This window comes from Candida pseudojiufengensis (assembly GCF_024610245.1).
Source record: "Candida pseudojiufengensis strain CBS 10847 chromosome Unknown scaffold26, whole genome shotgun sequence".
NCBI lineage: Eukaryota > Fungi > Ascomycota > Pichiomycetes > Serinales > Debaryomycetaceae > Lodderomyces > Lodderomyces pseudojiufengensis.
In genome coordinates this window covers 95,178-112,043 of record NW_026261541.1, presented here as the reverse complement: position 1 = coordinate 112,043, position 16,866 = coordinate 95,178, and the positions used below count along the sequence as shown (strand labels likewise).

General features: G+C 30.3%; 7 protein-coding genes across 7 annotated transcripts; 4 read left to right on the top strand and 3 right to left on the bottom strand. All coding sequences in view use genetic code 12, as the record gives it.

Annotated features, from left to right (window-relative positions):
• Positions 1 to 243: 243 nt before the first annotated feature.
• Positions 244 to 3,972, top strand: SMC3 (cohesin subunit; the record flags this gene model as incomplete). The annotated part of the gene is made up of 1 exon (XM_051760234.1): positions 244 to 3,972. The coding sequence occupies one exon, from the start codon at positions 244 to 246 to the stop codon at positions 3,970 to 3,972; it is 3,729 nt and encodes a 1,242-aa protein (XP_051612054.1).
• A 687-nt stretch (positions 3,973 to 4,659) lies between these two features.
• KGF55_005241 (uncharacterized protein) lies at positions 4,660 to 5,228 on the top strand (the record flags this gene model as incomplete). The annotated part of the gene is made up of 2 exons (XM_051760233.1): positions 4,660 to 4,662; positions 5,001 to 5,228. The coding sequence occupies 2 exons, from the start codon at positions 4,660 to 4,662 to the stop codon at positions 5,226 to 5,228; spliced, it is 231 nt and encodes a 76-aa protein (XP_051612053.1).
• A 147-nt stretch (positions 5,229 to 5,375) lies between these two features.
• On the bottom strand, positions 5,376 to 7,210 carry ADH4 (Adh4p; the record flags this gene model as incomplete). The annotated part of the gene is made up of 2 exons (XM_051760232.1): positions 5,376 to 6,136; positions 6,970 to 7,210. The coding sequence occupies 2 exons, from the start codon at positions 7,208 to 7,210 to the stop codon at positions 5,376 to 5,378; spliced, it is 1,002 nt and encodes a 333-aa protein (XP_051612052.1).
• A 222-nt stretch (positions 7,211 to 7,432) lies between these two features.
• On the bottom strand, positions 7,433 to 8,824 carry SES1 (serine--tRNA ligase; the record flags this gene model as incomplete). Its single annotated transcript, XM_051760231.1, has 1 exon — positions 7,433 to 8,824. The coding sequence occupies one exon, from the start codon at positions 8,822 to 8,824 to the stop codon at positions 7,433 to 7,435; it is 1,392 nt and encodes a 463-aa protein (XP_051612051.1).
• Positions 8,825 to 9,113: 289 nt separating this feature from the next.
• Positions 9,114 to 10,754, top strand: KGF55_005238 (uncharacterized protein; the record flags this gene model as incomplete). The annotated part of the gene is made up of 2 exons (XM_051760230.1): positions 9,114 to 9,140; positions 9,369 to 10,754. 2 exons carry the CDS (start codon positions 9,114 to 9,116, stop codon positions 10,752 to 10,754), a joined length of 1,413 nt encoding a protein of 470 aa, XP_051612050.1.
• A 461-nt stretch (positions 10,755 to 11,215) lies between these two features.
• Positions 11,216 to 14,224, top strand: KGF55_005237 (uncharacterized protein; the record flags this gene model as incomplete). The annotated part of the gene is made up of 1 exon (XM_051760229.1): positions 11,216 to 14,224. One exon carries the CDS (start codon positions 11,216 to 11,218, stop codon positions 14,222 to 14,224), a length of 3,009 nt encoding a protein of 1,002 aa, XP_051612049.1.
• Positions 14,225 to 14,826: 602 nt separating this feature from the next.
• KGF55_005236 (uncharacterized protein) lies at positions 14,827 to 16,254 on the bottom strand (the record flags this gene model as incomplete). The annotated part of the gene is made up of 1 exon (XM_051760227.1): positions 14,827 to 16,254. The coding sequence occupies one exon, from the start codon at positions 16,252 to 16,254 to the stop codon at positions 14,827 to 14,829; it is 1,428 nt and encodes a 475-aa protein (XP_051612048.1).
• Positions 16,255 to 16,866: the final 612 nt, after the last annotated feature.

Here is a 16,866-nt window from a genome sequence, read left to right as displayed (position 1 = left end):
TATAAGACGATCTCAATGAGATTGAAGCGTAATTGCAAATTTCGTATCTGGCTAGATTTGCAAAGAATTAATATGCAGTCATTTGACGTATTCAGAATCAATGACGTGAATTTTATTTTCAACACGGCATGGAACGCGTCTATCTATTGTCAATATATTTTAAATATTATTACGTGCATTTGTAAACACTAGATCCAATACATTCATGTATCAACTGTCACGTAACTATTATCACATTGTCAAATGCATATCAAGAAAATAGTTATACAAGGTTTCAAAACATACAAAGACCAGACAGTAATAGATGGTCTAAGTTCCAATTGTAATATAGTGGTTGGAAGAAATGGTTCAGGAAAGTCAAATTTTTTTGCAGCTATAAGATTTGTATTAAGTGATGCATATACTCATATGACTAGAGAAGAAAGACAAGGCTTATTGCATGATGGTTCTGGAACAATCATGTCTGCATATGTTGAAGTTATTTTTGATAATAGTGATGGAAGATTTCCTATTTCAAACACAGAAGTATCAATTAGAAGAACTATTGGGTTAAAGAAAGACGACTATTCATTAGATGGTAAATCAGCCACTAGATCTGATATTATGAATTTATTAGAAAGTGCTGGATTTTCAAGATCAAATCCATATTATATTGTACCTCAAGGAAGAATCACAAGTTTGACGAATTCAAAAGATCATGAAAGATTAACTTTATTAAAAGAAGTTAGTGGTGCAACGGTATTTGAAATTAAACTCAAAGAATCAATGAAGGAAATGAATCAATCGAATTTGAAAAGACAAAGAATTGATGAAGCATTGAAAAACATTGAGGAAAAAATAAGTGATTTACAAATTGAAAGTGATGATTTAAAAGAATTCCAGTCGTTGGAAAAACAAAAGAAAGTATTAGAATATAATATATTTGATAGGGAGTTTAATGATTTGAATGAAACATTGGAAGAATTAGAGCAAAACCATCAACAAATTTTACTAGAATCATCGAAAGATTTAAAGGAGATGGAAGAAAGAGAGAAATTATGTACGGATTTGCAGAATACAATGAATGAGTTGAACCTTAATTTGAATATTTTAAAAACTGAAAAAGAACAATCTGATTTAGATTGCAATCAAATCTTGAAATCAATTGCTGAAAAGGAAGTACAATTAAATGAATTACGAGAAAAATTAGATTCTTCGAATGAAAGATTTAATGAAATAGATGCTCAAATTAAAGAAAATTTAACCCAAATTTCTGAAATTTCTCAAGAAATCAAAAAGACAAAACCTCAACTTGAAAAATTACAATCACAAGAATCAAATTTGAAAAAAAACCTTCATGATATTCAAACAAAACAGAGAGCTCTTTATTCCAAACAATCAAGATTTCAGAAGCATGAATCGAAAGATAAAAGAGACGCTTGGTTGACTGAAGAAATATCAAATCTTAAATCTCAATCAAATGAAAAAGATCAGGATATACAACAATATGAAAGCGAGTTAAGAACAAAACAAATGTCTCAAGATTCAATAAAACAAAGACTTGAAGAAATAAATGGTACTTTAAATAGTGATGAATCTATAATTCAAATTGAAGATTTAAAGACCAGTATTCAAGATTTGAAAACCAGAATCAACCAATGTGTAGATCAAAGAAAAAGCATGTGGAGGGAAGAAGTCAAATTGAAAAGCATGTTTGATTCTTTAACTAATGATTTAAATAATGCATCAAGTTTAGTGTCAAAAACGATGGATCGTTCACAAGCACAAGGTATTGCTGCTGTTGATTCAATAACCAAAAGATTAAAACTAGAAGATCATGTATTTGGTACTGTTGCAGAATTATTTAGCGTCAATGAAAAATATAAAGTTGCTGCAGAAGTTATAGCTGGTAATTCTTTATTTCATGTTGTTGTTGATACTGACGAAACTGCTGCTATTTTAATAGAAGAATTGACTAGAACGAAACAAGGTAGAGTTACATTTATTCCTTTGAATAGAATCGATGTTGTTGTTGTTGAATATCCAGATCCACATGAAAATCAGTGTCTACCTTTAATCTCAAAACTAAAATTTAATCAGGAACAAGTTGGAAAAGCTATGAATCAAATTTTTGGTAAAGCTTTAGTTGTCAAAGAACTACAAAAGGGTTCCGAATTATCAAGAAAGTTTAAATTGACATGCACAACATTAGATGGTGATAGAGTTGATGTAAAAGGTGTTCTTTCCGGTGGTTACAGGGATTTTAAAACTTCAAGACTTGATGCAATTAAATTACAAGCTAAAAAGAAAAGTGAAATAGTAAAGACTGAATCAGAAATTAATCAATTAACCCAAGATTTAAATGATGTTAATCAAAAAATGACAAAATTGAATAATGATTTACAATTAAGTTTGAGAGATTTGGAAAATTTAACTCGAGCAAAAGAACCATTGGAAGTTGAATTATCCCAATTGACTGCTAAAAAGTTTAATGCAGATCAGGAAATACATGCATTAACATCAAATATTGATGCATTAAAATCGTCAAAGAACACTTTACTATCAAATATAAAACAATATGAAAATGAATTGAACTCAGAATTTACTCAAGCTCTTGATGAGGAAGAATTGAAATCTTTAGAAGAATATAATAAAGAAATTACCAAATTAGAATTGCAATTAGATGAAGTTGTAACGTCGGCGCTAGATTGGGACACTAAAGTTGGTGATTTAGAAACTGAATTAATCAATATTAAAAATGCTAATGCAGCTTTAAATTTAGAAAAGAAATCTTTGGGAGAACGTGTTTCGTTAAACTCAGATATTAATAGTATATCACAAGATTTGGAGACTTTACAGATTCAACTAGATTCAAACCAAACAAGAAATGACGAAATAACTAGAAATTATGCAAAAATTACTGAAGAACTTCGTGAAAATGAAAAAGTTTTAACAAATTCAAATGAACAACAATTGAAAACAATGGAAAATTTTGAAAAATTTAATGAAAAATCAATCAAATTATTAAATTTAAAACTGATAAAAGAACAAACTAGGGAAGAAATTAATTCAAAAATTAAAAATTTAGGTATGTTACCGGAGGAAGCATTTCAATCAGATAAATTTGAAAATTTTTCTGCTAATCAATTGATCACCAAATTAAACAAAATCTTAAAAGAATTGACCAAGTATCAACATATAAATAAAAGAGCAATGGAACAATATAACCAATTCAATAAACAAAAAGATGATTTAATTGCTAGAAAAGATGAATTAGATGAATCCAAGAGATCAATTGAAAATTTGATCAAAGTTTTACAAAAACAGAAAAAAGATTCAATTATGAACAGCTTTAAGCAAATTTCCAAAGCTTTCCATGAAATATTTGAAAAGTTAGTACCTCAAGGAACTGGTCATTTAATTTTACAAAAGAAGAATATTAATGAAAGTCAACATCTCACACAAACACAAATAACTGAAGAGGAAAATGGAGAAAACTCAAACCATTCAAGTTCAGATGATTTAGATTCAGATAATGAAGGGCAAGAAGATGATACAATAGATAACTACACTGGTGTATCAATATCAGTATCATTCAATTCGAAGGAAGATGAACAACAAAAAATTGAACAATTATCAGGAGGTCAAAAATCATTATGTGCAATTGCCCTTATTTTTGCAATACAACAATGTGATCCAGCACCATTTTATTTATTTGATGAAATTGATAGTAATTTAGATACTCAATATAGAACTTCAGTTGCGTCATTAATTAATTCATTGGGTGGAGGTGACCATGAAGATGATAATTCTACCGCTGCTACAGTTAATAGTAATAATGCTCAATTTATATGTACTACTTTCAGACCAGAGCTCATAAGTTTAGCTGGAGATAAATTTTATGGGGTTGTGTTTGCTAATAAAGTTAGTAATATTATTGAAATAAATAAAGCTGAAGCAATGAACTTTGTTGAAGGTCAAGTAAGAACTTGAAAAGTTTGTATGATATAGTTTTAAGTAGTTTTTACGAAAATTGAACGACTAATGGTTAATGTTAATTTTGAAATTTATTGAAAATTTAACCCCTGATTCACTTTGCTGCGGAATTTTAAATAATACTTCGAAAATAAAATATTATATTATTAACAAGGCGCCATTTGTCACATTATATATCACCTATGATCTACACTTCAGTTTAAGCGAGTCAAATGAAATAATAATCAGATTCGAGTCTATCTCAAATGCGCAAACAATTTATCTAGCTACTACACTAATAATACTTTTAATCAAAGCAAGGGAATTTTGAGGGTTGCAGAACAAAAGCAAATACAAGAATATTGGAAGGTCCAAAATGTGCAAAAATTAAGAAATTGAGTCTATTCAAGGCTGAGAATATTTAAAGTAATAAATCTCCATTAGATTATGAAACCAAGTGTAAGTTACAAAATGATCTCAAAGGTACAATGCAAGAAATTAAATTTAGTAACATTTAGATTTTGTGTAAGTTGCCAAAAAGAAAAGCAAAAATTGAAATTTCAGTTTTTAAAAATAAGGCTTAAACATTTTTAACCATCAACAAAAATTGATTCGAAAGTGGAAGTGGTCTTATATCATTTAAAACTTATTTTACAATTTCAATTCACTCAATCCAACAAAATTAACTAGATTCAACTAAAAAAGATGGTATGTTTTAGAAAGCTCATGGATCATTTAAGGGGGAATAATTCGAGGAAATTAAAGTTACGTCATGCATGAGATCGATTTGGACCACAAGTTACAATTCAATAGTGATCCATTGAATCTTCCAACGTTATCTAATTGGATAACAATCAAAGCAGAAAGGATGGAGAGTACAGAACAGAGAATTAAAATAGCATCGGCTCAATCAATCTGGAACTATACAGTAGTTGAATCAGTCCTGCTAAAAATAGCTTTAAAGATGTTGACTTTTCAATAATGATTCATAGTTTGAGCAATTTTAAATTCGTCCCCACATTGGAAGTAACCATGTACTAACAAAGCTTTCCCAGCCAAACTATTATCAGCAAGGACCACCACCTCCACAAGGTTATTATCAACAGGGTCCACCACCTCCACAAGGATACTATCAACAACAACAACCTATGTACGTACAACAACAACCACAAAGAGGTGGCGGAGGTGGATGTTGTTCCTCAATGTGTGGATGTTGTGCTGCTATAATATGTTGTTGTTGTGCTGAAGAATGTCTTGATGCTTTGTGTATGTGAGAATTGCATATGGAACTAGATAGTTTTAATTTTTCATCATCTCGGTTGTGAACATGTGAGAATTTTGTTGTAATCTACAATGCTTGATTATGTTGACAGATAAGTATATATTCAATATAAATGGTTATTCAAAACACTTGTGATCCCCTATTTTGGAGAAGTAAAACCACCATTTGCAAAAATATTTTGACCTGTAATCCAAGTACCTTCAGTGACCAAAAATCTAATAATTGGAACAATATCACTAACTTGAGTTAATCTACCATGTAAACCAACAGTTTTGAAGAAATCAACAGATTCTTTAGTTTCTGAATTTAATAGAAATGAGGTTTCCATTGGACCTGGTGAAACTATATTTGAAGTAATTCCCTTTGGTAATAATTCTTTTGAAGCAGCCTTTGAATAAAATTCTAATGGGGCTTTCGTACCTTGATAACCACCATAATATTCCGTATAAGCAGCTAATAAAGAAGTTCCAATAGAAATAATTCTACCGTTTTTGTTTAAATTTAATCCAGCATATTTAATGAAAAAAAATGCAACTTTATTATTCTTACTATCTAAGGAATTGAATTCTTCTTCTGTAATTTCAGTAATTGGTTTTTTAACAACTTGACCAACGTTGTTTATAGCAATATCTATACCATTTGAAAATTTGGATTTAGCTTCATCAAACAACTTTTTTAAACTTGCATCATCAGTTAAATCAGCTTGATAAAGTTCGATTTTAATATCTGGATATTTTGATGACAATTCTTTTTGAAAATCTTTAGCTTGTTGTTCATTTGATCTGTAATGTAAAAATAAGTTGGCTCCTAATCTTGCTAATTCTTTAGCTGTTTCACCACCTAAGTTTTTGGTACCACCAGTGACAATAGCAGTTTGACCTTTGATTTGATGTTCTGGAGCTAAAAATGATGATGCTGACATTTTTTTAGTAATCTGAAAATTTGCTACTTGTGATTGAGTTAATTATAAAGCTTGAGCTTGATTGATATTAGTTTTAGAAATGCAATTGAATGTGTAATTCGATTCTATTTATATTCTTTTCAACTTCAAACTGAGGTTTTAAAATTTAGCGAGCCCCATTTTTCGGAAATATAAATGTGTGTAAGCTGTCACCCTTATTTTACATATACATAATAAAAAGCAAAACAATTAATTCAATCTATCAAAGTTAAAGTAATAATTAGAATTATAATAGAACTTTCTACAATCCCTTTAGATTAACCTGACACGTTACACAAAAGTCGATTCAAATTTTGAAACATCTTGAAATTCTCTCTTACTTATAAAACAGGATTTAAATCGGATTTAATCAATAAATTGCAATAAATAATTAGAATCTTGTTTCAGATTAACATCATGGTTAAAATTTAGATTCATTTTGACATGGGCTACACAACCTACTTATTCACAACTTCGGCCGATCTCATCAAAAATCTTTGGGGAAGCCGATTTTTGAATAGAATATTGAGGAATGATGAGAAGTTAACGGTGGTATATCACTTATTTTTATCAAAAACCCCAATTATTCACAAAAGTCCAAGTTCTTTTGGATCTATAGCTTATTCCCGAGATTTTTGTTATTTCAACTCAAGTATACGGATCATAAATCATATGTTAGCCGCTGATCCAACTCCAAAGCAACAACATAGATAAATGCATATAGTTCCCCACCTATCTTTCTCATCCACACTTCTTGTATTGGAAGAACAACAACCGAAACACCAACTTGAACAACAATCACGACAACATATACTGCATTCATTCTCTTCTTGTTGAATTTGACGTCTTTTATGGTACTCTTGTGGTAGATCAGACTCTTGATCTGATGGTGTGGATTCAGCATATAGTGGTGGTTCAACTTGTGTGTATGATGATTCATTATTAATATTGAAATTATTCGTGACTTGGTTATCTCGAGATCTAGAATACTGTGGTGGTAGTGCTAACTCCTCGTTGTTGTTGACCTCTGACATATTGTTGACTCAACTTCAATCGAAGTGATTATTTCAAGGTATTCGTATTCATTGACTAGATGTACAGTTTGTTAAAGCCTTATAGAATTTTGAAAAGTACTTTTGTAAAGTAATTTTGTGACAAGTAAAAAAAAAATAAGCGAATTTTAGATATAATTTACAAGACATCAGAAGCTTCTATTACTATAATATTTAAGAATCAAGTGATTAGTTACTTTTAATCTAATTTTTTTCTTTAGCTGCTCTTTTAGTTGAAGTTGAATTTTTTGGTAATTCTTTAACATAAGGAATGAATTCAGGTTCACCAGGAATATATTTTCTTAAAACTTCAGGTACAACTAATCCATCCTCCTTTTGATAATTTTCTAATATACAACAAATAGCTCTTTGAGTAGCAGATAATGTAGAATTAAGACAATGAACATATTTTTTTTCAGTTTGATTTTGTTGTTTTACACCACATCTAATTTCTAAGTTTCTTGATTGATAATCAGTACAATTAGAACAAGAAACTAATTCTTTATATTCTTGTTGAAATGGGAACCAAGCTTCTAAATCATATTTTTTAGCAGCTGCATTATTTAATTCTCCTGAAACAATTCCAACAACTCTATATGGTAAACCCAAAGATTGATAAAATTCTTCAGATGCGTTAATCATATTATCAAATTCTTCCCATGATTTTTCTGGTTCTGTTAAAACAAATTGTTCAATTTTTTCAAATGCATGAACTCTAAAGATACCCCAAGCATCTTTTCCATGAGATCCAGCTTCTCTTCTGAAACATGATGAATAACCAGCATATTTTATTGGTAATTGATCTTGTGGTTTATCAAACCATTCTCCGGCATGGTAAGCACTAATTGGTTGTTCAGATGTTGCTATAAGATATTTTTCATCTTCTCCATCTATTACTTTATATAATTCTTCATCAAATTGTGATAATTGTGCAGTTTTAGCCATAACGTCTTTGTTCATCATAACAGGAGCTTGTAATGGAACATAACCTTTTTTAGCTAAAAATGAAAGACCATAGTTAATCAAAGCTTGATTCAAAAAAACACCATAGTTTCTTAAAAAGTAACCACGATGTCCCACTATTCTTACACCTCTTTCAGGATCATATCCATCTAATCTTAATAAAACTTCATGGTGTGATAATTTAGCTGGCTCGTTAGTTCCTGCTGCAACTTGTTCAGGTTTTGAATATCCTTCAGGTAACCAAGTTTTAATCAATTCATTATTAGCTTCGTCCATTGAATCAATAACTGAGTCATGCACTAAATTACCAATCTGATTGACTTTGAATCTCAACTGTTTATCAGCCTCTGCTTCTTTTTCAATTATGGTTTTTCTCTCTTCTGCTAATTCATCTTTTAGTTTCAATAACTCCGCTGGATCTTCTTTACTTCTATATTTCTGTCCAATTTCCTTTTGATTCTTATTTATTTTTTTATTTTGTTCATCTAGATCATATCTAAGACTTACCCAATCTTTATAATCTTTAATTATTTCATCCACTAATTCAACTGATGCACCTCTTTTTTTTTGTGATTCTTTGATCTTATCTGGGTTTCCACCTTTTTCAACTATAAATGAATTGATATCTAACATGTTGTTTAACTTGGATGACTCTCGTAATTGTAATTATATGGTGACTAAAATTTTTCGTCTCGTAATAGAGTCTAATAAATTTTTTCTTCATTGAAAAATTAATTTAAAATCAATTCCTTACGTGTTTGATATGAGACCTCGATAACGTGCAAATTCTTCACTTGTTGAATAGGTGTAATATCAAAAGCCTTTAATATACGAATAACCTACTAGAAGAGCTTTGTAGATTACAATTTTTAGCCAAAAAGTTGACAAAACTGTACTAGATTACGTGTTTATCTATCAATTTATGAGTACAGATGTCCCCAAACAACTGGTGAAAATTATTGCATTCATTAGACCAACGATATTCATTTTTTATACAAGCCGATATTACCTTATAAGAAGTTGACCTCTTTCTTGCCTTACATATAAAACAATCAATGGATTGAATTTATGCTTTGATAGAGTTGGTAGCAACCAATATAAAGATTACTTTATCTAATATCTTTATTCTAGCAATCTTTATGATCAAAGTCTAACAGTCAACAATAACGTTCAATAGATCAAAAATGTTATGCAATCCTTGTTATTAGATAGGAAACTAGGTTTAATTTCTCCCTTAAAATTCTCATCGTTAATCACTGAAAACTATTATTCTTCATTAATTCATCAAACAGCAAAATATAATGTATTTCCATCTAATTGTCATCATATTGCAAGTGTTAATAGTTTATCATTAGAAACCAATGACTTTAGATTTTTACTAAGTGGAAGCGGAGATTCAACAATAAAACTATGGGATCTTAGTGAAAACGAAGTGATTAGAGAAGAAAATGAAATTGATAAAAATTTAAATCAAGTTCAAAATCCTAATAAGTTTGATAACTTTGATTATGATAATCCTGTTAGCGTTTATGCCAATATTGCTACTATTCCAAGACGAGAATTTCATAAATTTGGTATTTCAGCATTACAATGGTGGCCATTTGATACTGGAATGTTTGTTTCTTCTTCCTTTGATCATACCGTGAAAATTTGGGATACGAATGAATTGAGTCCAGTTCATACTTTTGATTTGAATAATAGAGTTTACTCGATTGATATTTGTGGAAATAATTCACTAATTGCAACAGCTAGTGATCAACCTTTCATTAGGATTTTGGATATGAAATCTACTTCAAGTGCTCATACATTGACTGGTCATAAAGGTAAAACTTTAAGTGTAAAATGGCATCCAACTAACTCAAACTTGCTTGTATCTGGAGGTTACGATGGAGAAGTTAGAATATGGGATATAAGAAGAAGTAAAAGTCTTTTGTGTAGATTGGATATGTTGAGAACAAATACTTCACAATCAAATTCAGAAGGAGTTCATGAAAACCTAACGCAAAATTCAGTAAAAGCTCATCTGGGACCAGTTAATGGCTTGGTGTGGGACGAGTCGGGCACCATCTTATATACTTCTGGTAATGATGATAAAGTTAGAGTTTGGGATATGGCAAGCACATCTTATCCTCCGGTAAATAAATTAATCAATTTTGGGCCCTTGACACGAAATAAATATCCACAAACTATTCCAATTCTTTTAAACCCAAAAGGCGAAACAAGTGTACAATATTTGTTATTCCCATCAGAAAGTGGCGAAATTTTGATATTTAGAACTATTGATGGTAAGTTGGTTAATAGACTATCCAGAAGGGGTACTAAGAATGTTGGAAGAACTACGTCAATGTGTAATGGTGGACCCTTCACAGCTAAATATTTTGCTGGTACAAACGACGGTGAGATTATTCAGTGGAGTCCATTTTGGGAACATCCCGACCTTGAGGATTTACGCATTGAAAGCCGAAACGAAAACGATTCGGAAGACATTGATGAGCTACTATTGAAAAAGCATACATTGGCATTAAAAGCACAAGAGTTAATGAAAGACGCGGCTAACTTTTGAGAGGCAAGAAATAACTATTTGTTGTAATTAAGTAAAAGCGTATATACTTGTAATTGAACTATGTATAATAAATTAAATTGTAAGAAAGTTTATGCATGAGTTTGAACTTTGAGTAGTAGTGTTGATAGCACTTTATAGTCTCTTCATATCACGTCTCATGATTAAATTAAATTGGTGGATTTTAATATGTTACAAAAACATAAAGAGAAAAAAACGATCAGAAATTTAAACTTGTAAACAAACCGCAAAATTATTTATTCAAAACAAATTGAAACACATTAGAATTTCAAATCCAATTCAACAGATCCAATAATCTGAATCACAAACACTAATCCAATCTCATCATTTTCGATCTATCGTGCCAAGGTTGGATCTTTTCAGTAGATTTCTATGAAGATCTATGAAACTACTATCTTATCAATAAATACATCACAAATATACACATTACCTTAATTGATGAAATGGTCAAGACAAAGCTTCAAATAATTGTAATACCTAGAGAATATTCGCTATTGCTGACTGAAGATATAAATAGTTCTATATCGAAAAAGTTTCTACATCTTACAAGTCCGGAAAACACAATTAAAATATTACATGAAGAAGTAAGTGCTAGATACAAAAAATTATATCCAGATGGACCAAATATAACAATAATCAACTTCCAAGATCAGAATTCATGTGATCTTGATTATGAATATATAGTTGAAGATGTCTTTGAAAATAATGATGTGGTAAGAGTACTTGTTGATAATTTCTTTAGTGAAAATTTAGAGCTCGAATTTCATCCAAAACGTTCACGTGAAGAAGCAGATAGAGCATCAATTGAATACAATGTCACACCTACTAAGAATCCAAAAATCGGATCTGTTTCGCCTGTTTCATTAGCCCCACCTCCATCTATTCTACTGAACAAGATACCAAAGAAAAAATTTAATGAGACTCCTGGTTCAAAATCGCGAGTTAGAATTACATCTGGGATGCTTGAAAAACCTTCAACAAATTCTGAGTTGCCCAAAAATATTTCATCAAATCATGAGTTAAAAAACTCGAAACTGAATTTGGATCTGGACAAAAATAAGTCGAATCATATATCAAGAGATGAAAAGAAACCTTCAAACGCTCAAGTTGCAATGGACTCAAAGACGCCAAGGATCACTAAATCAGCTATTATGGACATGTATAAATTGAAAGCAAAGGAGTCTGCTCAAGAAGACGATCTTTTAAAAAGTTTAGAAATTGATACCGTTGAAGGTCACCCAAGATTAAGTAACAGGCAAAGAAGAAATGCAGGTATTGAAGCCGCCGCCAAAATAAAGAATGGTAATCAAAAAACATCTCCACCGAATTCTACTACTACGTCCCTTCCATCAACTAGATCGAAAACTAGATCATCAAACCCAACACGAAAAACATTAGACTCTGATAAATCTGCGTACTCGTTTGAACCCAACAAACGACCATCATCTAGTAACAAAAATAAAAAAGTGAAATACTATGACGAATATAAAGAAATGAATCTTTTAGAATACATCAGTGTCAGTTTAGATAGTTTCCGCGATGAACTTGAAACATTTAGAAAGAAAGATAGTATCGGTTACAATAAAGTTCCATCAAATTTTGGTTCAACTCCATATTATAATTCCAAAGCTTACACGGACCCAATCATCGATTGTCGTTTAAATCTCAGTGATGAACTAACACAAGAGAACTCAGAATCTGCTCCAAAGGCACCCCCTGTACTCGAAACAAGCTCCACGATCAAAATTGATACAAAAGCTCCAACAACAACACAGCAATCATCTTCAAGTGCTCCAAAACCGACATCGCAACCATCTTCAAATGTTCCAACACCAACTCCCCATACATCTTTAAAACTTCCGCGATCGTCACAAACTATAAAACCTACCTCCATACCTATGCATAATTCGTCAGCTAAATTTGATCCCAAAGAAGTGATTGAAATATCATCTGGTTCGAATTCTGAAGCAGAAGAAGAGAAAGGAGATGAAAAAAGTAAAAAATATGATCTGAAACTTACAGGTCTCATAAATTACAAAGATCTAAACTCAGAAGCAAATTCCAGCAGCATACGTTCTCATGTTATACCACACCCAATAAATCCAAGTAACAAGAGTGCTCTAGCTTCCCCAATTATTGGAGAAGGTGGGCCAGTTTATCTGAGAAAAAACAAAAATAATGGTGGGAAAATTTCAGGTCTCTTACCACCCAATTATTACAATTCAGTGGCAAATTCCAGCAGCATTCCTCCTCAAATAAAAAAACACCCAATAAATTCAAATAATATGAATGCTCTGGATACTAACAATACAAAAAAAAATGAACCAGATTCTTCAAAAAAATCACCCTTTAATTTTAATGTCAGCTCAAGGAGCTCAAACAGGATAAGAGTTTTACCATTAGAGTACTATAAAGCCCAAAATGGACACGATCCAAATTCAGAGTTTGTAGCTAGACCCATACCTCCTATAAATCAGGGGAATCAAGAGTATGACTCATTTTTCGTCGAGTCTAAAAAAACAACTTTAGAAGTGGTGGAAAATTTATTTTACAGTCCCGAAAATGAATCGAAAAAGAGAGGAATTGACAAAAATATTCTGTTACCTTCTGTTCCTGCTAAGGTCGACGGTACAAACGGGAACTCAGCCGCTTTTGGAGTTGGTGACTCATTTGGCGCAAGATCAAACCAAAACACTATTTCGTCAAAAGAGAGTGGAAGTCCTGAGAAAATAAACAATGACATCTCCAAAACCATGCTGTTGTCTCCTGCTGCTTCAATTTCGAATGAAACTTCTTCTAGAAAGCAAAGTCCAAATCCTTTGAGTGGTAGAGGTTCTTTACAATTATTTGCTAAGAAAGATTATAACAAATCATCTTCAGGATCCAGTGATGAGAATTCTGATGATGACGATGAAATGGAGGATAAATTTGCTATGCCCAAAAAAAGACTTGTTGCTTCAGTTCCAACAAACAGAAATTCACCAGCACCTCCTAATAATCCTCCTATTTCAAGTACTGCTCATTCATTTATTCCTTTTCAAAAAATGGAAGGTTCTCAATTTCCCCCTAATAATATGATTCCTGCAACTAGTATTAAGACATCGGTTCCTCAAAGCAAAATTCATGATGAATCAATCGTGAACTACGCTAATAAGCCAATGGTCACGCCAGTCAAAAGACCACTTTTATCATCTTTAATGGAATTAGGGAGTAGAGGTGTTCCAGAAGTGAAAGAAGTGGACCTGATCAAGAATAATAAGGAGGCAAGTAAAAGTAACAAAGTGGAGGAGAAGAAGGATGGAATATCTGGTTTGTCAACTGAAAGTGAAAGTGAAAGCTCAAGTTCAAGTTCAAGTTCAAGTGACGAAGATGATGATGGCTCAAATCGATTATTTTTATCCTCAAAAAAGGCAAAATCAACTAATAGAGTGAAGAAGAATTTGTTTACATGAAATGAATTACCATATGAAAGCAAGCAACAAGGTAAAATGAAATTAACGGATCATATGAATGAAAATTGTAAAACCCCTATCAACACCAAAACACGAGGTAGGCTAAGACCTGGATACAGGTTTACAAAAAAATGATGCTGACGACGAATGAAATGAATTTAGTAAATGGTAATGTTGTATAATATTTCAGAAGATTAATTTTTATAAAATTACTTGTTTTTGTTCTATTATTAACCACTCTTTATAAAAAGATGATGATAGCTGACGTGAAATAAACTGGAACAATCAGTGACTCATCAACGTAAATCAATTGCGATCAATATAATCAGAATAATTAAAAATTGTCTAGTCTTGATCCATTGATAGCTAATGTTGCGTTGTACGAAAAAATAGACAAGTTTTAACATTTCATAACAAGTAGATTCAAGTTTCAAAATATTTCTAAAGAGTAAATAAGGCTGTATTATAATTATGATAAATGATATTGTTTTTATTGATAAAGCAGAATAAACTAAACAAATCTAAATATATTATAAAATCAAATCAAATCAAATTAAACCATCCATGAAGAAATAAAAAAAAAAAAATCTCATTAAGTTGTATCAAACAACTTCTTTTTTACAATAAATGTTTCTACCTAAAATATTCATTGTCCAATTTTGATAAGTAACTTGAGGTGGTAAAGTTTCAGTTATAACAGATAATAATCTTTTATAAATTTCTCTTATAAATGCTTTAGCAATATTTGGTTGTTCAATTAATAAAGCTGCCATATAACTTTCAAAAAAATCACCTAAAAATTCTTCTTCATAAATTCTTACTTCATTTAAATCTTTTCCATCTACTAATTTACCTTGTGTTGTATATGGTACCCATTCATCTGAAATACGAGTGTTTATAATTGGATCATTTAAACCTTCATATAAATTATAACATTTTGTTAATTTTGACATAAGCGTGTTAGTAGCTAAAATTGTTTTAATAAGATTATATGTAGTTGAATTTACATTTAAATTTAATGAAGATAAATTTTCAGTACTTGTGGTTGTACATAAATCATAAATTAATTTTGAAGTTTCTTGAGCTAAAAAAAAATCTCCTAATCCATCAAGGAATGAAATTTCTTTTCTAACAATTCCATATTCACTTGGTGATAAATCATAATTATTTGATTTCATGGTTTTGGCAAATTTATGTCTTGGATCCAATAATACTCTATAGAATTCTTTATGCATTAAAGCTTTAACTAATAATTCTCTATTATGAATCCTTGGTAATGGTGGTAAATATATTTTTTTATTATTTGCTTCAGTAAATGAAACAAATCTACTCATTGATGATGATCCATATAATAAATCTTCTCTTATCCTTACATTATCAATATAATTTTGAAAAGCATTTAATGTAAAAATATCTCTTTCATCTCTAATTATTCTTATTTCATCAGGTGATAATCGATTTTTTCTAGCATTTAAATACATTTGAATAATATCATCTAAACATTCATGAACTTCTTCTTCATTATAAGTTTGTAACATATAACCAAATATAATATAAAGCCAATTTTTTAAACCAAATTGATGATCACATAAACACCAAATTTTTTCCTTTTTTTTCAAAATTGAATTATTTGAAGTTAAAAAATTTTTTAATTCTAAATGAACTCCAGATTTTTCATCATTTAATTCTCTTTTTAAAAAAGTTGATAAATCAAATACAATTTCTTTAATTAATGAACCTCCACCAACTGTAAATAATTGTTTAAATTTACGATATGATGATAACCTTATGAAATCACCACCAAGACTATGGAAATGATATTTGATATGTTTATCGGATTGTAATAATGAATTTAATTGAGACGGTATAAGCATTGACAGTTTAGATGTAGGTGTTTGAGTAGATTTATGAAAATACTGACATCTTTGATTGGGAGTTGTTGTTGAATCTAAAGTAGAGGACCTAGTCCTCGTAGATCGTGTTCTTCCATTTGTACTCATTGTAGTTTGTCGGAGTCTTATGGTGAACATAAACTTATGATAAAATAAATTTGATATTCTCAGTCAATTGAGTTTTAGTTTTGGATTTTAATTGGCTATTTTCAATATTGATGTTAAATATTCTTATGATAAGATAAAAGAAGAATACTTAGCCAATTATTTATAGTTTTTAAATCGCTTGAGTTTTAATGTTTTAGTTTTGATTTATAGAACTAAATGAAAACAATAATGACTTAAAATTGTATGACGTGTGTTATGAATTTTTATACGATGTTTTAGTTATTGTTTTTTGTATTGTTTTCATTATGATTTACCCCGTGCTCTCATAATTTATGTTGAGAGAATTATAAACACGATTTAACATTGCGCATTAGTTTACAGTATCATGTTTCAAATGAGTAGTCACATAATTAGCAAATTTAAGTCTTCGTTAATCGTCATTTCAAAGATTTGACTTAGACCAATATTTTATCATCAAACCCATAGTAATTATGTTAGTTGTTTACATTCAAATCCAGTGACTCTTATCTTATCTCGATTTATAACTTGGTGGTGTTTTGTGTAATTAAACTTTATTATTCAAAAATGTTTATGATAATAAAGCCGCCTAACAATTAGATATGAAGAATATTTATTAATCTA